We start from the raw sequence: 27,918 nt of genomic DNA, 5'->3' as shown, positions 1-27,918 counted from the left end.
AAGGAAAAATTACATTGCGACCCCTTGAGGTTTGTCCTAAATACAGAGCGACCCCATGTGTTTTGAAAATATACAGCCAACACCCTTGAGTTTAGGGTACTTGTTACACTCGGCCCCCATCAGTTAGAGCATTGCCGTTACTTGCTGATGTGTTGCCCTTTGATGCCTTAAAATGATAAATATATCCCTAATGAGATGTGAGTTTACCATTTTGCCCTTAGGGAAACCTGAACTTCACACCCCCTTCCCTTCCCTTCCCTTCCCTTGCTACTCCAAGTTACTGGCGACAGAGAAAGCGCTTTCTGGATCGACCTGCAATTGATCAAGAGAAGAAAGTGGAGCTGGAGGAGCAGAATATCTTTTCCTGACCTGAAACAACTTTAGCTTTCTTCCACTTAGTTTCTTTCGTGTATAAAAATGCTAAATAAAACAGGGAAGAACAAAACACATGAAATTGTAAAGCAGAGCCATAGGTAAACTACAAGAAAGAAAAACACTAACAGCTACAGAAGACGAAAAAAGAGAATGGAAGTGTTGGGTACTTGAGAGAACTGGGACAGATTTAGTTGATCTTCCAAGCTATTCTGACTTTCATAAAGATCCAGAGGTTCAGTTTTCTTTTCAATCTCATCCTCCACCGCCATTTTCGTTACACTCAAAGCAACTTTCTCTGTATCTACTCTCCTCTTCTGCTTGTTCTCAAATCTCAACCCCCTGCAATACTTCAAATATAAAACAATCAATTGAAAAGGTCTATTGGGGAAGTCTAATATGATTGAAGGAGTGGAGGTTTTTCAAAATCCATTAATCAAAAAATCAAAAAAGAGTGAAACAATGGCAAGGAGAAGAACAGAGCTTCTCCGAACTATCACTGCATAGCCTGGTTCTTAGCTTTCCCAATATAATTTCAGAGCGAGAGAACACACGCACTCACTCATCATTGAGCATTGGGACTGCTGATACAGAGAGGCTTTTTTTATAAAATAAAATTTAACCTTAAACCCTTTAGTTCCTAGGATCACTGCAACCCACCGGCGATGGTTTTTTAGTGGTCGTTCACTGAAGGGTCACTACCCCTGGTCGGCTGGTCTAGTATATGGTTTCTTATGCAAGTACTCAGGTTTGTGGGTGCTAACCTGTAGTATCAAATAACCCAAAGAAGAAATTGGGTTGGTTGATGGTGAAATAAAAAACAAAATGGAAAACGGGAATCAGTGTTAGGAGAAAGGGGAGACGAAGGGAGTTTCAGGTTAAGTGGGTTTAATGGGGAGGATGAGGTGAAAATGAAAAGACAGGTTTCGATTGTGATAAGTTAGGGTTTTAGGAGATGGGAAGGTTGAAGAAATGGAGATGGGTTATTGATTATGGGTTCTCTGTACCTGGAAGAACCATGGAGCGGCGATGAAAGCAACGATGGCAATGAGGAGAAAAGCCCGAAAAGAAGAAAATCAAGAAGAAGAAAGAAGAAAGGGTTAGAGAAGAAAGAGGATTTGAAGAAGGCAAAGTTGGCATTTTACATTCTATTATTTAATAGTTTTTGGTTAATGATATTAGAAGAGGGTAAAGTTGGTTTTTTACATTGTATTATTTAACACTATCCACTCCGGAGGTGCGATTGTATATTTTCAAAACACAAGGGATCGCTCTGTATTTAGGATAAATCTTAGGGGGTTTCAGTATAAATTTTCCTTTATTTAATTAATAAATATGATGCTAATTATAATTATCCATAAATTAAAATAAATAATTAATAAACTTTATTCCCTATTAGATTATGCTTCTTCACCAATTAGAATCACTTTAGGTTTAAACAGTATCAAACCGATGAGAAGAGAGAATGTCTGACTCTCACTGGGATTTATCCCAACACGGCTTTAGAAGCCTTTTCTATTTAAACAACTCTAAACATGGAAGGGGGCACCCTGTTTCAGCCTTCGGCGAATTTTGGTGCTCCGTTCCTCCACATTTTGGCTCTCCCTCTCTCTCTCTCTCTGATCTCTTCTCTCTCTCCTTCTTCTTGCTCTCTAGTTTTTTAGAGTTAGGGTTTTGAAAACCCAGGTCTGTGCTTGAAGATTTGAAAAAGAGAATCTGGGATTGACGTAGAGAACCTTAGCTACACCATTGGAGGTTCAGATCTGTTTACCTGGTGTGCTAGCTGGAAGAAAAACCATTGTCTATTGGAAGAGCAACACTTGAGGCTCATCAAGGTAGCAAATGTCTGTTAATTCTTCTTGTTTTAATTATATGATTATTCATGGAATGTGAAAGAAACCCAAATCGATCTTTTTCCACTGCGCATTCGGGTATGGGATGGATCCCTCTTTCCATGGGGTGGAAAAGAGATGAGTGTTCTTTCTTTTATGGATCCCATAATTTTATGGGACAACAAAGAGATAGATTCAGTAATGGTTTATCATGCCATACCCTAATTGGGTCATAGTAGGGCACCCATAGGCGATCATGAGCAACCCTAAAAATTAAATGGAGCACCAATGGGCGACCATAGGCAACCCTAAAAATTAAATAGGGTGCTCTAGGGCAACCCTAGAGGTTCCAAGAGTTGAGAATCCTCACATGAATGATCCTGGTTTATCAGGATCAACAAAGAGATGATCCAATGGACTGCTATTTTTTTCAATGACTGCTATTTGACTAACACCATAACAAAGAGATGATCCAAAGACAGAAAGAACACTCATCTCTTTTCCACCCCATGGAAAGAGGGATCCCATTACATCCAAGTTTTTTTGAAAAAAATAGTCTCCTTCCATGCTGGACAAGGCATCTCTTAAATTGTATTAGTCTCTTCTGTGCGTTACAGGCCTTAGTCATGCTAGTTTATGTTGTCCTATATGATAAACTCTTAACGTTTTGGGTTTCTTCTCTGCCTTCTCCCAATATTCCTGTTACCCAATCTGTTGAGATCCAAGCGGCTCAAGGACTAGTTTCCTAAGGACACAGTGAACAAAATTGTAACCATACTACCTCAATACATGTTTATGATTTGTGCTTTTATGCCTAACTGAAATTTCTGCTCAGCTCTCTTCAACTTCGCTATAAAGATGTAAGAATATGGATCAAATACGGATCAGATAACATTTGCTCTAGATAATCCTAAATGAATTCGGATGCAAATCGAATTCAGATTTTTGATCTAATGACTTGTGTAACCAGGACCTTCCTCCCCCGGTGGATATGCTCTCAATCTATGTCTCTCAGTTGTCTTTACTTTTTTCCTCATTTTTTTTTGATAATTGTTGAATATTCAAGAACCCTCAAGATCATTAACTACTTAATTTTTTTATTATTAATTGAATATTTATTTGAATCGAATAAATTCTGTTTTGAATTATCTAAATTTAGATCTAGATACTATTTGACCCGATATGGAAACACCCCTAAACGGATACAGATACAAATCAAATTTGACCAGTCAGCGCCGCATTGCCTTAGGCATTGAAATCCAACCAACACACATGATCTGTCTGGCTTGTATTGTAGATCCAGTGACTGGGCTGGACCCAAGTGCAACTCGGCCAAGTGCCTGGGACTGCCCAACTAGTCGTGCTCACCCCTGCCAGGTAAAGAGCCAACTGTACAGCCCATAATAGATATATTCATGTGTTGGCCACTGGGCTAGCGTGAATCATCATCACTATATAGCAAGAAGTCAGAGCTGGTTGGAAATTGGAAACTGGAAGTCAATAGCCGTCAAGAGGAGTGCGAAAGCTCCTGTTTTTACACAAAATTTTGTGGGTTGTGAGGACTTGGGGGGGGCGCTGGAATTGCAGTTGATAGGGAGGGAGGGGACATGGCATTATCTGCCAGAAACCAAGTTCATCTTGGTTTCGATCATATTTTGGTTGAAATCTGAGATTTTCTTCAAGCCAACTCGAACCTTGGTTTTGAGGTCCAAAAGTTATTTTTCTGCCTTGATTCTTGTCGTGCTACTATTTTATACATTTTAAACTCAATCCATGCATTAGTTTCACATAGAGAACACTAAAAATATTACTTGTGGATTGTTCTTGGACATGGTATCGAATAAGGTTTGACCGGAACATACCTCCTTCAATGTAAAAAAATATTTAAACAATCCTTGATTTGTTAGAAAGCTTTGTTTTGATAGCTTTCCAACAAGTCCAAGATTGCTTAAATTTGATTTATATTGAAGGAGTTATGTACCGATCAAACTTAATTTGGTGTGCGCGAATGCTGTCAAAATCGCTCTGAATGCAAATATATTTTTGGACATCAAAACAAATGAATATTTGACCGCACTTTATGGAATTTTTAGATTTGAGAAAAAAAAAAAAAAATTTTTGAAAAGTTCACAGACCATAAAAAATCCAATTTTTATTCTTCAACTGGGGGATTGATTTTTTTTCCTTTTGGAATATGATTTTTTTTTTTTTTTTTTTTTTTTTTTATAAGTAGGGGGATGTAGGATGTGGACTAAGAGACTTGAACTCAAGACCTCCTAATAGCAATGGGCCTTTACGCACCACTAGCTACCAAGTGTGTTAGGCACTTGACCACCTTTTGAAATTTGATTTTAACTATTTTTATTGGATTCAAATAGGAGAGCTATATGCTTATTTATGAATAATATCTTAAGTAAATGTAATACAAAACATTTACTTAAATGATATTAGACATAACTAAGTGTCTGTCCTGGTTTCTGATAGTTGCTGACATAATACCTATCTGTTCTAATTTCGAGCCAACTTAAATGATATTAGACATAACTAAGCGTCTGTCCTGGTTTCTGATAGTTGCTGACATAATACCTATCTGTTCTAGTTTCGAACCAAGTTCCCCTAGTTTTGATGGGCATATGTATCGAAACCACCGAAATATGGTCAAAACCATCGAAACCCAATCAAATCTATGGATTATGAAATCCCCCCTTCAACTCGTCTCGAAAACTTATGAAACCAAGTTAATTCAGTGGTTTCCACAGGTTCGATCGAGTTTTTCTTCCATGGTTACATGCAACTTTTCCAATTCTTTATGATCAAACCCAAAAACTTGACCAAATTAATTAGGTTTACATACGTAAATTCCCATTGCTGACTTTAATGATCAGGTAACCACCCCCATTAATGTTCAGCTTCAAAACGAAAAAAGAAAACGAAAAAACAAAACTAGACTAGACCAAAAAATACGAAAATTTTTTCCAATCTGCAATCCAATTAACAAGCCATTGATTAGGAGGAACACATCCAATCTGAACCAATACATTGTTTTTTTAAATGGGTTAAGCGAGCAGCTTTTCATGTTCAGTAGAAAGGGCGTTCCAAGAACCTGTAGGTCAGATAAATAATGGCCAAACATACATCATATCTAGGTGGTAGCCAAATTGAGTATTAAGCCCCATTGTACGGATTAAGTTAGTTTTCAATGCCTACAAGCAGTAACGTAAAAAGGATGGATACCAAGACTGCAGGAACTTGGTATACCTTGCCTATGATCTAGATTCATTCTACAAACAGGAAATTATGTTAAAATTTCACCAGAACAAGGACAAAATTACCAATGGAAGAATATAATTGAATGGTCATTTACGAGAAACTTACATCTGATACAAGACCAAAAGAAAAAAATTTGCGTAAATACTGATCTTGTAGAGTTATTTGTACCGACATCTGAGTTTCTTTTTCTTGTTTTTTTTTGGGTGGGCGGGAGGGGGGCATGAATGGCATTTGAGTATTTGCTGGAACTCAGAACCTGTAATTTTCAACTGTCAATCAAATTTTACAATTCAGGATCTTCTTTCCAACTTCATTTCACTAGATTTTTTCTCTTCAGCCTCTTTTCGCCTTTGTTGCCTGCCAGTTAAATAGAGGGAGAGGGAAACCATTAGAACATCCAATTTTACAATTCCTAGTGTTTAGGTTGAAAGAAAGGGGGGAAAAAAGAGAAGAAAGTGGTGCAGCTGGTTGGATCCAGCCTATTAAAACTTGCACTCACCCTTTCCAAAAAAGATCAATACACCAAGCACTACACATAGATATATCGGATTTGTTGCTAAAATACCGGTATTAAACCCGAAATTCCCGGCAGATGGCCAGTAACCCCAGGAATGGAAAGAATCAATTCCATTTTTCATATGATCTCCTCTTATAGATAGGACTAACAAAATCGAAGAGAGTTCTTTTTGTATCACTTCGCCCCTTTTTTGTTTTAGTTGAATTTTTATTAATTTTCTTATTTCCGAACTTGTTCAATTGTAAAAATGAAACAAGACAACCACACAGCAGGCAGATGCTCACACAAGAGAGAGAGGCAACAAGCAAGATTACATGCCCAAGCTAGAAGAAAACTACTTACGCAAAAGCGGTATATCCAGCACCCAAATTAGCAGCAGACAACAGTGCTGCATGTGCCCCAACCTTAGATACAGTATCTTGTCCACCAGGGAGCAGAGGATTTCTTTGATCGCCATCAGCCTGAAACTGACAAGATCCATAAGAATGTAGTGAAGTTGCAGTTATTATCCGCACTGTATCTTACACAAAATAAATCTATCCTCGGTACAAATAGATGCAGACCTTATCCCACTTAGATTTCTTGTTCTGCCTACCATCCCGAGCCAAGGCATCAGAAGCAGTTCCTGCAACAACAGTAATTCACCAAGATAAGAGTGGAGGACGATTTTACAAATAGGATCAAAAGAATTTAAGAAACATAATATACAAATATATTTAGATACAAGATGTAAATACCTATCTATTTATCTACACCAAAAGTTATCTCACGATGTATAGAAAAGGGCAGGCTTCCGAACCTGGGATCGGCACATTGATCTTCAGTCCTGTAGGAACAGTCCCAGGTTGTGTCCCTCCAGATGCGAACTCAACCCTCTGATTCTTCTTTGCTCCTTGGTCCTTCCTCTCCAATTCACGCCTCATATCAGCCTCTATGACAACAAAACAGAATATCTTGATCAGGAGAAGAAAATCATGCTGACTTGGCACACATTAACCAAGGAAAAAAACTCATGTCCATTGCACATATCTAATAGGTCATATATTCTGACTTTTCTACATATGTAGATGGTCTATTGGAAATATTGGCTGGGATCAGTCTAGTAATGGCATACTTTTCTAAAGAACGGTAAGAACAGTAGCTTAGAGTCTAAGAAGACAAATAGCAACAACAAAAAAAACATGTACCTCCAAGAAAAAGGTATCAATACCCATATATTAGCCTAGAAAATGGAAGAAACAAACATAATCTCAGCAATTGTGCTATATTCTTCATTGTAGAGACCAGAAAAATAATGGAAAACTAGTAATGGCATACTTTTCTAAAGAACTGTAAGAACAGTAGCTTAGAGTCTAAGAAGATAAATAGCACATTCCATTATTTCCATTGAAAATGACAATTTGTGAACAGTTGCCTAGCGCACTTGGTAGCTTGTGGTGCGTAAAAACCCATTGCTACCAGGAGGTCTTGGGTTCAAGACTCCTGGTTCACATCTCCCCTCTCCCCCTAACTATCAAAAAAAGGAAAAAAAGAAGAAGAGACAAATAGCACCAAAAAAAAAAAAAAAAACATGTACCTCCAGGAAAAAGGTATAAATTCCATATATTAGCGTAGAACATGGAAGAACCAACATAATCTAAGAAATTGGGCTATTCTTCATGGTAGAGACCAGAAAAATAAAGGATAAGACTGGAAGAGAATATGTCTATACTCAGATCTGGATTTTCTGATTTGCTTCAGAAGTTATTGCTCAAGGGTGCCACAAAAACGGCAGTTATATTGGGCCATTACCCACTAGGATTGGGGTAGTTGGCTTAACCATACCCCAATTTCTCATGTAGAATTTTCTATTACAATGAATACAAACAGTGATCCCACTTCTCCTACTTCACAGACTATTTCGTGAACATGTTCTATTAAACAAAGGATAATATCTACAATGGTGATACCGCAGGTTTTTTACGTATTAACTAGTAGAGGTGCTACTGATTTTAAAAGCTGTAACTTACTGGACGGTTACTGAAAGAAGCAACATTGTAGATAATCTCTGTCCAAAAGAACACCGTAAAGTTTTCTTCGATGAAAACATACAGTACAAATACTCATGCTCATAGTTAGCAAAAACGGGAATGAAAAAAAAATGGAAACGAACGGTACGGGTTTTAAATGGCGTACAACTCTGAATTGTACAGTAAAAAAAAAAGGGAAACGGACAGTACGGGTTTTAAACATGTAGATTTAAAAAAAAAAGACTATACTCGTATAAATTAAGGAAGTATTACCTGTATACCTGCATCTAATGTTCCAAAACAACTATAACATCCAACAGTAATGCCTATATATTCCAAACCCATTATAATTTCCAAGACATATCATCCAAAATACAATTCCCATTCATATACCATAAAAAAAATGTTCAAAGTCCTGTTGAACAATATGGCTTCACTATGATGTTCATTGTTGTTAACACAGCCAACTCCCGGAGTGATGCATGTTCCGTTGGAGTTGAGAATCATCTTTAGAAACCCTTTTCAGCAGATGAATCAGTCTGTAGCTCAATTGTGGGGTCCGTGCATTGAACATGAATTAAAGGTGATAGCACGAGAAGTATAAGCCCTTTGAATCAGCTTTACATCGGTGAAAGAATCAAGTCGATAGGAGTTTGGTAGAGAGAGATATGGTCAGTTAAGTAAGCCATTGTTCAACAAGTTTAAGGTCTTAAAAAACGGCAAAAAAGAAAACGGAAACTTGTTTTAAACACGTTTAAAATGGGAATGCTTGCCGGTTGCCTTTTTCCCCATATAATTGTGAAACAAACAGCAAAACGCGTTTAAAACGAAGAAAAAAAGAAACGGCATTCCCGTTTTAAACGTGATTTTGCTAACTGTGCTCATGCCATTGACAAAGATTTAAAACTTGGTAGGCCAATCTCAATCCAACTCAACCAATTCCAACGAATCCTGGCAGAGTTTTTTCTTTTGGGAAGGGGGGGGGGGGGGGGGAGAGATGGGGGTATCCTGACAACTTGTGTGACTTTACTCCTATTATGGAATTTTTGACTATATTCTGTGGCCTTCATAGAGGGGCTAGGATGGGAAGAGCATTATGAGAAACCCGTTAGTGCGGTGACATGCATTCCACTTTATAAGAGCTCCACAGGACTGGGAAGTGGAGAAAATTTTGTTGGCTAGACTTCATCATACTGATTTCAATCTAAACAAGGCCAAAATACACATTCAAAAGGAAGTTCCTAGAGGCTCTTTCTTTGTCATGGCTTATCACCTTTCGAGGGGTTAATTTGTGTCCCCACATTCTGTCGTTTTTTTAATGAGTTGCTTTTCTTGACATGACAGAGTAGATTATATAATCTCAAGAAAGCAGGTAGGACTGGAAAAGGGTATCCATTTACCCACCTTATCCTACCCTAGTTTAGAGTAGGTAAGGATATCTTAACCCTGTAACAGACACGGAGGTTTAAGGGTAAGGGGGTCTTACCACCTAGCTAAACAGAGAGGGTAATTGTAAGGGTGTGCGTCTTACCCTACTTTATAAATATTATTTAACTTAACGATAATTGATAGTTCAGTCCAGCCACCCATACTCTTTACCCAAGTACTCGAAAGCCACACGCCCGCCATAAGCTCATAGTCTACAGCCCATGCAGAATCCCTTTTCCCCAACCCCAGAACCTAAAACATTACTCAGTTGAACGGTTTACCAGCCTAACCCATTAAGCCTCCCGGTAATGTGAATTTATGGTGTAGGCAAATCCTTACCCAACCCTATGCAGTAAGCTGAAGCCCCACCCACATAAAAATACCTTGATAGTAATGGTAAGGCCATTACCTGATCTTACCCAACCCATTGCAACTCCTAGAAGCAGATGATGGTGAACAAACTTCTTGTGTAAATTAGGACATGCCACCCCCAGATATTTTGTCCCTACTTATTGGAAGCAATAATGGTGAATATACACTTCTTAAACAAAGAGCCACCTCCTGATTCATTGCACCTACTTTTTGGCAATATGGTATGATTTAATGATGATGTTTGTGGAATAGTGTGTAATTCAAGATAACATTATATTGTCCAAGGGTCAGCATGTGTATTTTTTTACCAAAAAAACATCATGATTTGGAACCATTTCCTTCCACTTGTGAACAGAAAGAAGCTATCAGAACTTTGACAACATCAGAAGCCTAAGGTGTTAGGTTCAGAAACTCATTTGAAAATCAGATTCGCAGTGAATAAATAAAAACCAGAATTCAAGAATCAATTTTAAACAGTAATCTAGACATTAGATTTGAATTATATTTCAATGGCTTACTCTCTTCAGGTATAAGAACAGAATATCAAAAGTTGAACTTGATCCAAAGGTCTGATATCAAGTTTCAGAAGGACCCTACTGGCCTACTTAAGATAGTAGTTCTAAAACCTAAATCAATGTCAGTAATCGGATGATTTCTGATCAGCAAATAATGTAGACCAGTCCCCAACTAGACACTTAGGAACTAATTCCAAAGTAGGATTGTACAATGCTAACAACAGCACTTAATACCCCCCCCCCCCCCGAAAAAAAGTAACATAAATAGTAAATACCAGCAACTCTTAACAGTAAATAAGCAATAAAATAGAACAGAGAACAAGGGGGATAGATGGTTTGTGTCTCACTTGCACCTAGGCCTCTTACCTCAAGGTCTCTCACCTCACATAGGACTCTCCTACACTGCTTCACACAGTCATTAGTAAAAACCAGAATTCAAGCTTTCATTAAATCGTGGTAAGGACTCTCAATGGTCCATTACATATATAGTGACAGTTGCTATTTCTGAGTTTCCTTCAAGACCCTGTCAACAGCCTACTATTTTGGTGATTGCCGTATCATCTTGTTGCTGGAACCATGTGCTAAAACCTCCAGTTTGTCAGTACCTTGATCATGACTGTAGGTTAGGACATCTTTGACCTAGCCATACATATCCAGTCCCTAACTAGACACTTGGAACTAATTCCACAGCAGGATCATTCAATGCTAACAACAACACTTAATACCCCCAATTCCCAGCAATATAAATATCAGTAACTCTTAACAGTAAATAAGCAATAAACCAGAAAATAAAGAAGAAGGGGATAGATGGTTTGAGTCTCTCACCCGCACCTAGGCCATTCACCTCACATAGGACTCTCTCCTACACTGCTTCACACAGTCATTGGTAAAAACCAGAATTCAAGCTTCATTAAATCGTTGGAAGGATTCTCAATGGTCCATTACATCTATAGTGATAGTTGCTATTACGAGAAAGGAAATAAAGAAAAATAGAAAGTCCCTTACAAGTCAATATTGGGACTTGTACAACAAGAAAACTGAATAACAACTTAGCATCCTAGTCTTTACCTCAAAATAGAAAGTACTAACAAAGACGACTAAATAAAATCTAGCCACTACACAAGAATGAAAAAACTAAATAAAGTAGAAACTAACAAAACAAAAAGTGGATTGTCCGAAAAATAGAAACTAAAGACCAAATAAGATCTTCTAGAAGAATCCATCAAGGAAACCACCACTCCAGCAGTCCATATGGGGGCCCACACCACTGTTCACGAGAACAGTAATTTTTCCTGAATTCTATTTTGGTCTTTTTTTTTCTTCACGCTTTGATCTATGTCACTAAGTGCAAGGCTAATTAGACATAATCAGAAGTCAAGTCTTAAGTTCGGATTTTACAACTTTGAGGAGTGTTTAAATCTTTAGGACTAAGGCATGCTAGCGACCAAGGTTTAAAAAATCGGATCAGAATCGGCTGCTGATTCCACTGATTATGCCCAATTCTCAATACCCTCTTTCGATTCGGCCATGAATGCACTTAACTCTTGTAGCTCTACAAGACTTTTGAATAAAAAAACTCCAAAAATATAAAAGATCTGAGTAAATTTTTGCTTCTCCCTGATTCCATTTTCTAAGGTTCCGGACGATTCCCAGCCGATTCTGACCAATTACGATCTCAATCGGAATAGATAGAGATTGATCCTATGCCCAATTCCGGATCTTTTAAACCTTTCTAGAGACAGCTTTTCTCTAGACTCCAAATCTAATTGAAGTGACCCCCAGTTCAATAACCCTGATTATGGGTCTCTATGGGTACACCCATATGATAAACAACTCAAATTACAACAGTAGTGGCAATTCCATAATTATGGAACAATTCAACACCTTATATGTAATAAGTGAAAGGACCCAACAGTAAATAGAATTTGGAAAGAGGGGGATTCTGTGGTAATTAAATTGAAGTAAGGAGCAAAACAGACATAAAGTACAGAAGGAAGGGCTTTTAAGTAATATTTAGAAGGAAGGGTCAAGTGTAAATAAGAAAAAGATTCTATAATCTTCCAATGAAACAGCAAAGGCGGAAGGAGAGAACTTGCTTGCGATGGCTAAAGCTCTGCACCCAATGCTTCAAATTTCTCGGAATTCAGGAGTATGTTCAGAGCTCCCTACTCTGTTGATTCCAAGCAACAAAATCCCAACACCCAAAGAATATTTTACCAACAATTTGCTGAACCATAGAGGATGGTAGTTGCAGAACCAGTTTTGGTTGCAGTTTGTTTTCACACAGTAGAAGAAGACTTTGAGTGCAATAATTTGTAATTTGGTTCGCCCTAGGGTAAGGAATCAGCATGCATGATTTAAGATTGAAAGGATAAAAAACAAAAGGGATCAAACCACTCTTATATGGACTGCAAGCAACGTTAGAACAGAACAAGAAGAAAGAAGAACAAAAAATACGAAAGGAAAGGAAGGAGAAGAGAACACAAAGGAATCTAACCTAGTAGGAGGGATCTGATTCAAGGAGGAAAAAACAGCAACACGCGCAACAGCACAACTCACCACCCATGGGTAAACCTCAATTTTCATTCAATATTCCACTCTGCGTAATCTTTGGTTACATGTTTCTATATAAGGACCCTAAACAATCCTATTCCTATCCTGAAACCGAACTGAAGATAGAGTTCAAACTAACTTGGATTCTTACGACAGCTAAACAAGGCTAAAATTAGGAATGCAAATTGACAAAATAACTGTAATTAAAAAAAATCAATTACTTATGTATCACTAATAGGACTAGAGTTATGGGATAATCTAAAGGATTCCTTGCTTTCACGAGAAAATTCATTTATAGTTGCTGGATTTTGATAAATAAAAAAGGTACATTGGTGTTGGTAGGGACTTATTTAAATTCTGATTGTAAACAAAAACTAAGTTCAAGGAAACTTCTACCTGAATGTAGAGACAATCTACATAAACAAGTATTTCTTTAACTAAATATCAGCTGTTTCCATGTTTCCAAAATTTTCTGTCCTGAAAACAAAAGCAGCTTTGGTTGACAACCTTAACCAGGTTTCCCTCTTGAATTTGGAATTTTAAGGTACTGGTTACTCCCTGATAACTACTACAGTTTTTGTGGAGATCCCTTACTCTTTGATTTAGTTGGTAGTAAAGTTGACCAGGCTGAAAATTATGGTTTTTTTAATTTTATAGGACAATCATACGACTAGCCAAGATGTATGGTGCAGAATGTTGTGCAGTTAAGAAGCATCATATAAACTTAGTTTAGCGGAGATGAGGATGTTGAGATGCATGAGTGGCAAAACTAGGAAGGATAAAGTAAGGAATGATTATATTAGAGCTGATCAGGGAGTAGCTCCAATAAATGATAAGCTACAAGAAAGTCGTTTGAGGTGGCATGGCCATGTTCAATGGACGCCTTTGGATGCCCCAGTATGGTTGAGTGATTTGATTCAGATTGAAGGAACTAAAAGAACCAGGGCAGACCTAAAATGAGCTTAGGAGAAGTGGTGAGGAAAGACATGCATAGCTAGACCTTGTATCAAATATGACCTCAAATAGAGCTGATTGGAGGGCAAGGATCCATGCAGCCGACCCCATTTAGTTGGGATAAGGCTGAGTTGTTGTTGATTTGTCCACACACACCCCACCCAAAAAAAAGAAAGAATTACAGGTTGATTTGCTATTTGATGACCTCATCTACTCTTTCTGAGATCACATGTTAGGGGTTGATATTAATTGGCTCTACTATATTATGCAGAAGTTTCAAGGCAAGAGGAGTAGATTAGACTATTATTTTGACCTAATTTCTGGCTTATGTGCTTGCTGGTTTCAGTTTCTTTGTATTGGAAATTTGGAAATATATTGGTTTGGTATTGATATGATTTGCTGGCTGGGGGAATGATTGTGGTTATTACTGCTACTTAGTATGCCCACAACTTCACAGATTTTGAGTAGGTCCTGCATCATTGCCTTTTTAATTTTATAAAATGATCACTTTATCCATCACAATATCTAAATATGAGCATTGATGTTAAACCATATCCTTGTTGAAACATTAAATAAGAAAGGCATGCAAACAACAACAAATTCAGCCTTATCCCAACTTAATGGGGTCGGCTACATGGATCCAAAAAGACAAAGTAGGGAAACTACAGTCTAAACAAAAGGAAAATGAGATGAAAAAAGAAACGGGAAAACAACAAAGGAAGATGGAAAATAAAAGAACAATGAGAGGTGAAAGATTAAAGTAAGAGGAAAGAAGCACAGCCCAGCTAGTCAAGAGAATCTCAGCTAGATGGGGTCTACAACATTGATCCTTGCCCTCTAATAGGCTCTATCCGAGGTCATACTTGGTACAAGACCTAGACTATGCATTTCCTTCCTCACAACTTCTCCTATGATCATTTTCGGCCTGCCCCTAGCTCTTTTAGCTCCTCCTTACTGGGATGTCCCTAGGCCTCCGTTGCACATGACCATACCATCCCAAACAGCTCTCTCAGAGCTTGTCGCTGATCAGGGCAACTCCTAACTCCGCTTTAAAACATTCATTCCTTACTTTATCCTTCCTAGTTTTTCCACACATCCCTCTTAACATCCTCATCTCTGCTACACAAAGCTTCTCAAGAAAGGCATGCAAAATGTCAGCAAAACATGTGTACCAGCTCTTATTTCAAAGGGATGCTGTAGTTATGGTCAAGATGAGACTGCTAAGTTTGAAATTCAAAATTTCAACTTGAACTGTGTTTGGCAAGGTCGAGCATAGAATGCCAAGCCTATTCAGTTTTGCTATCCTATTGGTCATCACTACAGCAGTGGGCTGACAATCCAACCCCGACATCACACATGAGATGCCCCCTTCCCCCCACAACACACACAGCAAAGTAGAACAGAGAATAAGAAAAGAAAATTGAAAAAAAAAAGATCCAAGCCTGCCAATGATTCATCAGCCCATTTTCCTGATGGTGACCATCAATTTAGCACTTTTGAAACTTTAAGGCTCCATTTGGTTGCAAGGGAAATGGAAGAACAGGGAAGTGAAAAATTTTCAAACCTAATAAAGAAATTTTTGTAATCATTACCCCCATATGGTTGTCACTAACTCCAAATCATTCCATAATTGGTTATCAAATTTCACTTTACTTTGCATCTAAATCCATTAGATTTAAAAAGTAAAATAAAAATTACATCTAAATAGAATCATTACTAAAATGGTAAGAAATTTAAGTAGTTTATACAATCATGTTGGGTAACAGCCTCTCTGCGAAGCGGGGTTAAGGCTGCGTACTTTGCCCCTCCCAGACCCTACAGTAGCGGGAGCCTCGTGCACTGGTACACTATACAATCATGTTGGGTAATGATTACAAAAATTTCTTTTTTAGGTTTGAAATTTTTAACTTCCCATCCATTCAATTTCCCTTGCAACCAAATGGAGCCTAAAAGAACATATGATGAAGCATGAAGGCACTTGCAGCATATCCATAAAAACAGAACCAAAAGCAAGACAAAGAACTGCTAATGACCTAGTTCTTCATAGTAGTCACTTTTGTCGTATCCATGAGGGTCAAACACTTCCTTACTGAAGCAGGAGCCCATCTGATCTATATCTTGATATCTCACTGCATGCAGCAAGAAATCAGGGTTCCGATAGTCCTTCCTATTGCGCACTTCAGCATTGAAGCTTTTTCCAGCTCTCTTATAAGCTAGAAACTTGTTTATTTTCTCCTGCAGTAACAGAAAAAGGACAAAAAGAATAGTATCAACTTACTGAAATTAAATATGTATGTATAGGAACTAGCAGTATTTGAGTAAATTGAAATAATTGTCCTCGTCAAAGAGGATTTCAAAGGAAGCCTCAGTTGCAGATGGCGTATATTAATTTCAAAAACAAGTAAATCGAACAAGTTTGAATTTTCAAATATTTGATCAAGAGTCTACTTGAAAAAAATAATTATTAAGATTTTCTTGTATTGTGAAATGTGAATCAATTAGCCACAGGTCAGTGTCATGGTTGTTACGGCGTCTAGATGATCCAAGGCGTTAGAGGGGATCTGGATGCAAGGTGACACCAACAAGGCGCCTAGAGGCCTAGGCGATACCTTGACAACTATGCGTTCATCTTACACCAACAGGAATCCACTAATTTCTTCATTGCGATACAACAAGGATGACATGGAGCTTGTATCTTCAAATTCATGGATATGGTGAAATGATTGGTTTATTCCTTGCCTACATGGTCTAATGCAGAACTAAACTCGAACCAGAGAGGTCCAATATGAGATTAGCTCGCGACAGGATCACAGGGAAAAGAACACAACCAGATTAAAAAAATTAAAATTTCTTGAACAAATCAGATCTGATGAAGCTGAAAATCTAAATGGTCAATTCAAACAGTAGATTAGGTCAGGAAAAGATCCAGATCTGACAGCTGGATCTCAAGTTATGGGGCTTTCCTACTCTAATTAAAAATTGAAAACCCTGACAAAACAGTTTCCATGGAGACTCTGTGAGAGATCAGAAAAGAAATCAGAACTGACTTTAAGTATTGATTCTGGCAGAGAATTAAGCAGTAAACCATAAATAGTAATAGAAATGAAATTCAGAACTTGAAATCAGCAGGTTTTAAAGAAGTAAAACTAAAAGAAGAATCTTGAAATCGATTGGAATTTCAAGGAACTAACGAGAAGATTCAACAGATAAATTGATAGTAAATTTGACTAGGTTCTATTAAGAACTAATGCAGCAGTTTATCATAAGAAGAGAACAGAAATTATAACAACAATAGATCGTAGGTATAGAAATTCTGAGCTGTTGCGGAGAAGAAAGATTGAAAATCAGTACAAGAATCCACCAGATTCGGCTGCTGAATGCACTGCAACCGCACTCGGAATGCACTGAGCACCACACCTATATCCACGGATATCTAAGCCTGAAATCTACAGGACATGAACAGCATCAAAGCTTCTTTATTTCTGATGTGAAATCATGGGGATGGGCTGTACCCTTACATGTATTTATAACTTTGATCCAAGTCCATTAATCCAACCAGATTTGATTAAAATTTTGCGGAGATCAAATCTGATCAGATAAAGAATATAAAATAATAGTAAAAAACTGTCAACCCTCTTTCAATCAACCAGGCAAGATAGAGGCCTAAACCAACTTAGAAACTTAAATTAATAATGAAAACAGGGGTTGAATATAATAATCCTATCCAGCCTAGCTAATTACAATAAAATAAAATAAAAAAAGCTGCTAAAAAAACCCCACTAATTGGACTACCATATACGTTTCTTTTTTTCTGACACAGGAGAAACAGTTTTTTTTAAGTTTTACCATACAGCATTTGTTGGTATGGAATTGTTCCAAAAGTCAAGAAACCAAAAAAAATGTTTCTGCCTCGGAACCAATTTTTGACACAGAAACGTTAGCTTACAGAGCCTAAGATTCCAGCCTGATTTCAGTTTCCTAGTTGGTTTATTTAACCTATCAGTTCAGGATTGGTTTAGGCCTTTCCTGTTTTGAGTTTGAGTTCGTTTTTGAATCTTCTATGTAAGTTTGTAAAGGCTACAACCTTGTACATGAATTTGATTGATGAAATTTGGCTTCAGCCTGTTTTTATTGTTATGTGGTGATCCAGAACTTAGTACTGTGGTGATTGAGTCTCAGCCCCTTCTGTGGTGATTCCAAGGTCATTCCCCTCTTTTTCTTCTTATCTTTTTTCTAATCAAATACAGGTCAGATTTAACCTCTTCCATTCCTGCACAAGTTTCCTTTTTTACTTCTGTTCTTAATTAATATCATATTATTGGCTGTTGTTTGAAGTTCTTAAACTTCAGATCTGAATTCAATCAATCATTATGAGTTATGACCCTCCCCAGACCCCGCAGTGGCGGAGCCTCGTGCACTGGTACACCTTTTTTGTTTTCAAAAACAGGATCCAAAACCCTATTTTCAAATGGATTTCAAGTAGTCCTTCCCACAGGAGGATTTTCTGAAATTTTCGAATTTTCAAATCTGATTTCAATTCTGTTTCCAAACCTGTCAATCGGATCTGAGTCTTAACCCCTTCCTGGTTTCAAAATCAAATTTTGCTATTGGTTTAACAGAGTCTTATTCCATAACTGATTTCTCATTTTCTTCCTATACTTGAATCGATTTCTGGTATCTGTTGTATTCTATTAATATTTCGGAGTTCTTCTATTATTCTGATCTCTCTTGATTGCTGGTTCGATCCCATTAAGATCTGAGATCAATTCTCTGTTTTGGAAACCCTAATTCTACAATCCTAACATCAATAGGATACTTCCTTAATTCCAAATTAGACTAGTAGATCTGAACCAGATTTTGAGGAATCTTCTTCTCCATAAATCTACTACCCTTCAACCAGAGGTTTGACCAATTCTGATGTTCTGATTATCTGATATTGAGTTTTCTCTAGGATCTGGTTTCTATAAACTCTTCACTGCGATTCTGGTTTTTCAAAAGGTTTCTGAATTCCTAAGCCCTAGGTTATTTAGAACCCCATCAGGGCCAATAGTCAAGTAATCGGGTGCCCATAACTCCATGCAAATGCTCTTAATTTGCAAAGAAGCAACTTAAGCAGAGGAGACCCAAGGTTCCATACCACTTGATAATGGATACACAAATCTACATTTCGAAATTTTAGTGTCCTTATTGTGTACAAAAATATACTCAAGCAAATCCCCCTTACAAGAAATTGTTCAAAAAAATACTTACTTGGAGTTGCTCCGAACACTTGGCTTTTGGTGGCGGTGGGAGAAACTTGTCTAATGGATCAGCATCTCTCGGTACATCTGTGGAAACCATAACAGCTTCCTCAACACCTACATCTTCTGAGTCAATTCTAGAGCTATTAATTGAGATACTGTTATCAGATTCAAGTGTCGACGGTTGCTCAGAAGGTTGAGGAGTTGCTTGAGTGTCTGTTAATATCTGAACCATTCCTTGAGGTGTTTTCTCTTGGAAGTCACCTGCAAATGCAAAAACATTTGCAAATGAGGAAACATATGGGGAAGTATTTCCGGCATCAATTAGCAACTAATGTATACAACATTAGTAGTGCAGTATCACCTGGTGAGACTAAATAAGACATTTTTCATTTATCTAATGGCCACCAATAATTTCAAAATGAGATGAAGCCATAAAAAAGACCAATTCAATATCATAATTATATATATTGTACTACAAATGTCCTTCGGTATCGTAGTACATATCATGGCAACCAAAGTCAACCAATACAACAAATGTTAAAAAAAGAAATACCAATTGTTAAAGTATGTACTGTGGGGACATAGAGTTGTAACTCGATAGGGGGAATCTTCCCTCTATCGAGATTTAGTGTTAGGTGTACTATTGTGTTTAGGATTAGCCATTAGTTGATATTTGAGTTGTTACTTACTCTTCTAATTTTGATTTTTGTTACAAATAGGAGTCTATCCTTGTCATCTCTATTAATATAAATATAGGCTTTGGGTGGTGTGGGCGGGGGGGGGGGGGGGAACTGCCTACCATCGGTTCTTTTTCTCTGGACAGTCCCCCTTTCCACCACTCTCTTCTTCTTCCTCCATAGATTCTGGTTTGTTTACTCTTTGATTTCGTTACATGGTATCAGAGCAACCATGAAGAAGAAGAAATAAAAAGGTTCTGTTGAAGTATTGTTCATGTGACACTGTTCATGTGAACAGTGATTTGGTTGATATGTGTATCTTCTATTTTCATAGTCCTAGTTGGAGTCCTAGTTTCTAATTATGTCGAGTCCTAATTCTACTGTGAGTTGTTAGTCTTAGTTTCAGTTTGAGTTGTTAGTTCTAGTTCTTTTCCTATTGTAACTTGGAATCCTATCATGATTAGGAATTCCTAATCTGATTAGGAGTTCCCCTTTTTATTGTAATTTGAGATTATAAATACACGCATTATGAGGGAGGCTGATAAGTTTAACAGTCCCCTCCTCTTCCTCATCTTCTTCTCTTTCTCTCTTCTTCCTCCATTCTCGGTTCTGGTTTTCTTCATCTATACTCTCTAACATGGTATCAGAGCTCATGGTCTGAAGTTACCCTGGGTTATTATCGTCTTGCCAGTTTGAGAGTCGTATAAGGTCTCTGGTGTGGTGAGCAGCCACCGTCACCGCTGCTGCATGTTTATAGATATTCAGTTTTTTGTTTGATTTTTGTTGCTATGGCTGTCAATTAAAAGTTCAAAGCCAGTTTTGTTTGGCTATGTGATTGGTTTTATGGCTTTTATCAAGCCTTGTTTATGTGTCGGTTGCTTGCCGCTGTTCCTTTTTGAGGACTGGTTCAAAGGTGGAAGAAGAAGGACATCCATCTGCAATTTTCTGCTGGCTAAGTTCTTTGTCTGGGGATGGGGCTGCTATTACTGCCCTTTTATTTTTTGTTATCATGGAGTGATTCTGTTGGAGAAGATGACTGCTGTTGTGTGAATCGAACCAACATCTGAAGAACCTCTGTTCGTTGAAAGTGCTGTCCTCTTTAGAAGAAAAAGGTCCTGCTGATTTACATATTGATTTCCTGCTGGGTTGGTTGCGGTGTTTGGTGCTCTGGTTGTGTGGTGTTTGCAGCAGTTGGGGTTTTATTCTTCCCTTTGGACTACTACTCTTCCCTACTTTACCGTACCGTCGGTTCGAAGACGAAGGTTTCTCGGTTTGACTAGGTCCTCTCCTCCTGAGAAGCTAGTGAACAGAGACGAAGGTGTTCTTCGATTTCTGGTTTCCAGGGTTGATTATTGCTGTGGGAAATTTTATTTGGATCGATTTATCAATTGTCGCTGCTGTTGTTTACTTCGATTGCTATCGAAGGTTTGTTTGTGGAATTAAATTCTGGTTTTCTACTTGCTTAATCGATTTGATGCTGTGGGTTGCTTTCGCTATCAGAGGAGATTGAAGGACTTGCTTTTGTTTGCTGATCGAAAAAGTAGAAGACCTGCTACATCTTGATCCATCTCGATCTACCGTATCTGAACCAGATCCGTCGGCGGCTGGTTCAAAGTTTGAAGACAACCTTCATCAACAGGTCCGCTGTTTCCCCTTTGTTTACTGCCTCTCTGTTTTTCCGCTGGTTCAAAGCCGTGACTATCAAGAGGTAGAAGACGGTCAAAACTCTTTGCTTTTTCCGATCAATTCTTTCCTTTTATGAGTTGGTTTCCCATGTCACGTGTTGCCATATCCTTTGGTCCAGGATTTATCAAGAATGTGTTTTCTTACTTTTCTTTAGTTGCGTGACTCAAGAGACTTGGTTCTTTTATTAGTTACTCTATTTTATTCCTTATGTTTCCTTTTATGCCCTTATCATCTTCCCTTATCTATCTCTGTCCTTATATTACTGCTCATTCCAACATTACCCTTTTGCCTTGGGCGGTATTTGTAATCAGATTTCATCTAAATTACAACTATGCCATCCCTTTTTTAATTGTGTTATTTACAATTCTGCCATTCCCCTTGCAAAATTCTGGTTATTTACGGAACTGCCATTAATTTAATACATTCCCCTATTTGACTACCCAATTGACCCTTGAAAATTCTGGTTTATTACCAGTTTGCCCTTTGGCTTGGTTTGTATTTAAAAAGTGGATTTCCACCAAATTATAAGCATGCCATCCTTTTTACCAATACCATTCCCTTTCAATAATTCTAATTCCCTTCATATCCCATACCTTTGGTATTTACCCATAACCCCTTTGGAACCTTCTGGTAAATTAGAATTTTGCCATTCCTTCCTTTTTAATTACCCATAGCACTTTTAGAAAATTCTGGAATATTATGTTTTTGCCCTATCTTTTACATTATCTTTGTTATGTCCACATGTATTACACGTGAGGGGGGGATTATGTACAGTACACCTGCAGACATTGCAGAACACAGAACTTGCAGGAACATTGGTGCACAACATAGAAGATCAGTTTTCTCCACCATTGCCATTGGGTATCCTTCGTTATTGGGTTGAGTTTGCCGTAAGGGGGAGATTGAAGTATTGAAGAGTATTGAAGATATTTGGTTGTTGCCTATTTGAGGATTTTCAGTTGGGTTGATACGGTTTTTTTCCACTGCCTAATTCAGCTCGTTTCCGCTACTTGCTGCTCTAGTTATTTAACTTCAAGATTTTATGTCATTATGACAATCTGAGATTCATCACTGGTTAGCTATTGAAGATAGTTAAAAGCTGCCTTTTTTGGAAGAAATTCTAGTCCCGGTTTGCTGATCATGTCTGTCCAGGTTTTGAAGATCAATTATTTCAAGTTCTTGAAGGTTTATTTGGGAGCTACATTCATCTATCAAGCTGGATTCTGCTGCAACTTAGTTTCTTCTCATTTTGTTCAAGTTAGACATTAATACCTTGTATGCGCCAACTTGAGGGGGAGTGTTTGCATTATTATGGAGTTTTTTTTTTTTTTTTCCTTTTAGTTCAAGCTGGGTCTTCTTTCTTTACTTATTTGTATAATCCAGCTCGAGGGGGAGTGTTGAAGTATTGTTCATGTGACATTGTTCATGTGAACAGTGATTTGGTTGATATGTGTATCTTCTATTTTCCTAGTCCTAGTTGGAGTCCTAGTTTCTAATTATGTCGAGTCCTAATTCTACTGTGAGTTGTTAGTCTTAGTTTCAGTTTGAGTTGTTAGTTCTAGTTCTTTTCCTATTGTAACTTGGAATCCTATCATGATTAGGAATTCCTAATCTGATTAGGAGTTCCCCTTTTTATTGTAATTTGAGATTATAAATACACGCATTATGAGGGAGACTAATAAGTTTAACAGTTCCCTCCTCTTCCTCATCTTCTTCTCTTTCTCTCTTCTTCCTCCATTCTCGGCTCTGGTTTTCTTCATCTATACTCTCTAACAGGTTCTTTTGTTTCAAAAAAAATAAAATTTGTCGAACACTCGAACCTGTTTCTGTCTTTTAGAGCTATCGTTCTATTGTTGCCCTTGGTTTTGTTTCTCATCAAAGAAGATTCTGGTTTCAATCTGCTATCTGTATCACATCATCCACGCAACCATCTTCGATCAGGGAAGGTTTCTGCTGTTTCAATCATACCATTCATACCTACTGCTGCTATTTGGTGATTCAGTTGGACATCAATCTGGTTTTGCTGATTTTCTCGTCAAAGAATATTTCTGGTTTCATTCCGTTATCTGTATCACATCATCCATGCAAACATCTTTGATCATGTGCAGATGAGTTGTGTCAAACTGATGCAGCCATCTACTAGGATTCATTGTCTGTGTTGTTTTCTGATCGACGAGGCTTGCGGAATTTGTTCTGTGTACTCCTTCACCATCGCTAACTAGCTCATGGGTTGCAAAAATCTTGCTGCTGATTTGTTTGTTTCTCGGCTGATAAATTTTGCTGATTTGCTTGTTTATCGGCTGAGATCTCTTGGTCGAACGTCGATGGATTGCAATCGATTTTTCAATGGTTTTCACTGCTCGGCTGTATCCGCTTTTCCCTTTCTCTCACTGCTCCCTGAAATGAAGGTTCTCTCTTTCACGATTCTTTTTTCTTGCAAGAAAGGTTGCGTGAGTTTTTTAGGTGTTAGCTCTCTTTTTTACTTTCCATAATTACCCTCTCATTCTCTTTATTCCTTTAATTCTTTTTATTTCCAAGTTTGCCCTCATTCAATAATTATAATTCCTCTTTGTCCATTACCCTTGTTTATTGAGTGACCTCCACCCATATTATCTGATTTTTATTTTTCCATAAATACCCAAATATTTATGCCTAATTCAGCTCAAGTAATAACTTTAAATTCCCTTCATGTCCCCTTACTTCTTTATCTGCCAATTGCCCCTTGAATCATGGTTCTGCCATTAACCCTTGCTTGCCTATGGTGTACTTGGGTGGGTCCACACCGAACCCAATTGGGTATTTTGACCCGGTTTTTGTATCCCATGGGATTGCATGAAGTAATTACCAAATTTCTTCCATTGGGCTTATCTATTTGCAAATTTATTGATTTGGTGGACCCTAGCTCACATCAGATTGGGATTTGAAATTTTTTTTTAAGATTGGTGATTGCATGGAGTGATGGTTGTTATTTTTGGAAATTATTGTTTGGCTGGATCTGCTTAAATCTGGTCTATTTGGTATTAACTACCATGAGGGGGAGATTGGAAACTATTGGGATCTTATTGCAGCGCTACTCTTGATTATTGAGTATTGCTAATCCTTTAAGATGTTGATTATTGGTGGTCATTATTTGTCCACGTGTAATGCTACACGTGAGGGGGAGATTGAAGATTATTATTCTCTTAACTGCAAAAGACATCAGCTCAAGACTATTTTTTATTGAAGATTATTATTCTCTTATCTGCGGAAGACATCAGCTCAAGACTATTTTTATCTAAAGATTACTATTATTTATTTGTTCATGTCCTCAACAACAATTTTATCTGAAGATGGTATTCAGCAACAATTCATATTTATTTGGTCTACATCAACCTAATGTTGTCTGGTTTGCAATAACCTATATTGCCTATCTAGTCTACAACAACTTGATGTTGTCTGGTCCGCAATAACCTATACTGCCTATTAGGTTTGCAGTAACCTATACTGCCTAACTAGTCCACAATATCCTATATTGTTTACCTGGTCTACAATAACCTGATGTTGTCTGGTCTGCAGTAACCTATACTGCCTATTGATCATTGGAGTTTTAATCTAAGACCTTTATTTGGGGCTCAATATCTGCCTTTGTTTGAGAAGAATACTACTTACTAGCCTTCCTTGAGAATGGTTTTTGATACAGTCGTTGGTTACTGCACTTTTATCTTTCGGTGGGAAAAAGATTATTACTTACTACCTGTCTTCCTTGAGAAGGGCTTTTGATGTAGCCATTGGATGTTGCACTTTATCTTTCTTTGAGAAGATGACTACCTACTACTAGCCTTCTTTGTGAGCTTTTGATATTGTTGTTGCTGATATGATATTGTGGATTGCGGTTAGCGTTCATTACTGCCTTTTTCTACTCGTTGATTGGATTTGTTCGACACGACGATTATTATTTACTGATGTTGATGATGATTTGTGTACTTGAGTTAACATTGCTACCCAAATTATACTTGTCTCTTTCTCTCTGTGCTCACTGGCGTCTACAACTAATATTTAAGACTGGTGTTGTTTTTAATATCTATTCTTATTGGTCCAAGTTGGAGCCTTCTATTAATATATGTATGCTCCAACTTGCGGGGGAGTGTTAAAGTACGTACCGTGGGGACATAGAGTTGTAACTCGCTAGGGGGAATCTTCCCTCTATCAAGATTTGGTGTTAGGTGTCCTATTGTGTTTAGGATTAGCCATTAGTTGATATTTGAGTTGTTACTTCTAATTTTGCTTTCTATTACAAATAGAAGTCTATCCTTGTAAATCTATTTATATAAATGAAGGCTTTTGGGGGGGGGGGGGGGGGGGACTGCCTACCATCGGTTTTTCTTCTGTGGACAGTCCCCCTTTCCACCATTCTCTACTTCTTCCTCTATAGATTCTGATTTGTTTCCTCTTTGATTTCGTTACACCAATAAAGTACTAAGCAAATATACAAGTAAGGACACAAGAGCGACTGCAAAACAAATTGAACCGCTAAAATGCTTAATCCTGGCCAAGAACTGGTTTCGCACTTATGAAATCATCATAAAAAATTCCTTGGATTAAGGTTAGAATCTGAAAGTATATTAAAAAAACAGTACACCCAGTATAAGAAATACAAACCATTTGCAGTTTCAAGCTCTTCACCAAACATGACACGTCCAGCACTGACTATTTCACCTTCCTGAAAGTAAACATCATAAAAACAATGAAAACATTAATTTTCCATCCATTAACATGGTGACAAATCAACATTTGGAAGGGTAAACTGAGAACAACCTTAACCAATTTCTCCAGCAATTAGGTATAGTGGTATCAAGCGAAGCGTAAAATTAAAGTCACATACAAATAGAAAAACAAAAGAACAAGTTACCTCAGCTTCAGGAGACATAGCGGTTTCATCATGAGCATAATCCACAATTGCAAGAGTTCCTTTTCTTGTCCTCTGAGCATCTAAAAAGGGAGCAGAAGATGGTGGTGTCTGTGATGGCAATGGTGGGGACTTTAGTAAAACCTGGGGCAGTTGTGGTGTCAAAGATGCAAATCTATCACTTTTTGGAGTTGAATCTTCAGTTGGGATAGAAGCTTGAGATTGAATGCGATGGGGTGTAGCTTCAGGAGTCGAGTCCGGAGAAACTGCATCATTGTTAATAGCATCTTCTCTGTTGTCTTCCTCTTCATCAACATCATCCATGTCTTCATCTTCGTCATTGTACATGGATAAGAGGGCTATACCTTCCGACTCTTTCCTCTTTGACGCCATTGATATAATGGGATTTTTCTCCGAATCTGTTGATTTGAGTAGAAAACGCATGAGGACCTTCTAGAGTTAGAGGATCAGATCAATTTAATTGACTAAATCATAAAAGTCAGTCTAACATGATCTAGGTCTTGGGTTATTTACTTCATTACTCCTGTTTTGTACTTTAACTGTTTCATGGGCTCACTACCCGTAGGGCACCATCTATAAGGTTGAGTATCCCTGACCCACAATAAGCGATAATTGAACACAATAGATGTTATGTGTCATATCAGTATGGGCTGATCCCACATCGGTTGTATGGGCAACCGATGGTGGGTTGATATTAAATTGGGCACCCTCTCCCATATCAGCCCATACTGATATGGCACATAACATTCCATCCCCCTTACAGGGCCGACGCCCAACATCAGGAGTCGAGGCTGGGAATTCTGTATTATATGACAATTTTTTTCATTTTCTAATTTGGGATTTTTGATCTGTTTCCACCGTTTCAGACCAAAACAGTGCCTATAAAAGCAATACTATGATGGAAATATCGAACCATTTCATGCATTTTGAAAGATTTCTACATTTTGAAAGGATACTCAAACGGCTTCTAATGTCCAAGCACTAGCTGTTCCAACACTTAATCAATCTTTGAACAGGCAACAACCGACAATACTCTGCATTGTTCAATAAAAAGGAGACTCAAATCTCTCTCACATATTAATCTCATTCTCAGAAAAAGGAATTGCAGAGAGATTTCAATAGCTTCAAGCTTCAAGTAAACAGTAAAAGGTAAAAAAAACCAGCAAAACTGATTATCAAAGGACATCATTTCCATAATTTATAGAGAGCAAAATACCCAGAAAAACTGAAAAATCAAAGGGGAAAAAAAAAAAACAAATCACAGTAGGAAACCAGCAACACAGAAAAACTGAAAAATAAAAGGAAAAAAATAAATCACAGTAGGAAACCAGCAACACAGGTTAAGAGATCACAACATGGATTTAGGCATTGTTCCATCTTACACTACTTTGTTGGTGAGATGACATAGAGAATCTTACAGAAATGTTCGACTCTTTTAAATTGAAGGCAAGGGCACACTTTCACTGAGTATTTCTACTCTGTTGAGAGGATTCCAACACTGCAACACATAATCTACGGATGACAAACCACTGAAACGATTTAAATTTTCTAACACTACAAACATTCATATCCTCAAATGAAGAC

The 27,918-nt window shown here is 37.7% G+C and overlaps 1 protein-coding gene across 2 annotated transcripts; it reads right to left on the bottom strand.

The window, feature by feature from the left end:
* Window positions 1-5,690: 5,690 nt before the first annotated feature.
* LOC122656599 (SAP30-binding protein-like) lies at window positions 5,691-26,757 on the bottom strand. 2 transcript variants are annotated; one of them, XM_043851193.1, is made up of 8 exons: window positions 26,317-26,757; window positions 26,067-26,127; window positions 19,073-19,326; window positions 15,856-16,057; window positions 6,791-6,922; window positions 6,555-6,616; window positions 6,334-6,452; window positions 5,691-5,831 (listed from the first exon to the last, which is right to left on the bottom strand). In XM_043851193.1, exons 1-8 carry the CDS (start codon window positions 26,755-26,757, stop codon window positions 5,765-5,767), a joined length of 1,338 nt encoding a protein of 445 aa, XP_043707128.1. In that variant the 3' UTR covers window positions 5,691-5,764. The 2 variants fall into 2 exon arrangements, 1 of the variants encoding a protein (XP_043707128.1); XR_006332130.1 differs by lacking the exon at window positions 5,691-5,831 and having other exon boundaries at window positions 6,330-6,452; window positions 6,729-6,922.
* Between the last annotated feature and the right edge of the window lie 1,161 nt (window positions 26,758-27,918).

Source organism: Telopea speciosissima, chromosome 3 (assembly GCF_018873765.1).
Source record: "Telopea speciosissima isolate NSW1024214 ecotype Mountain lineage chromosome 3, Tspe_v1, whole genome shotgun sequence".
Classification (NCBI taxonomy): Eukaryota; Viridiplantae; Streptophyta; class Magnoliopsida; order Proteales; family Proteaceae; genus Telopea; species Telopea speciosissima.
Note: the sequence above shows the minus strand (reverse complement) of the source record. Positions and strands in the feature narration are given on the sequence as shown.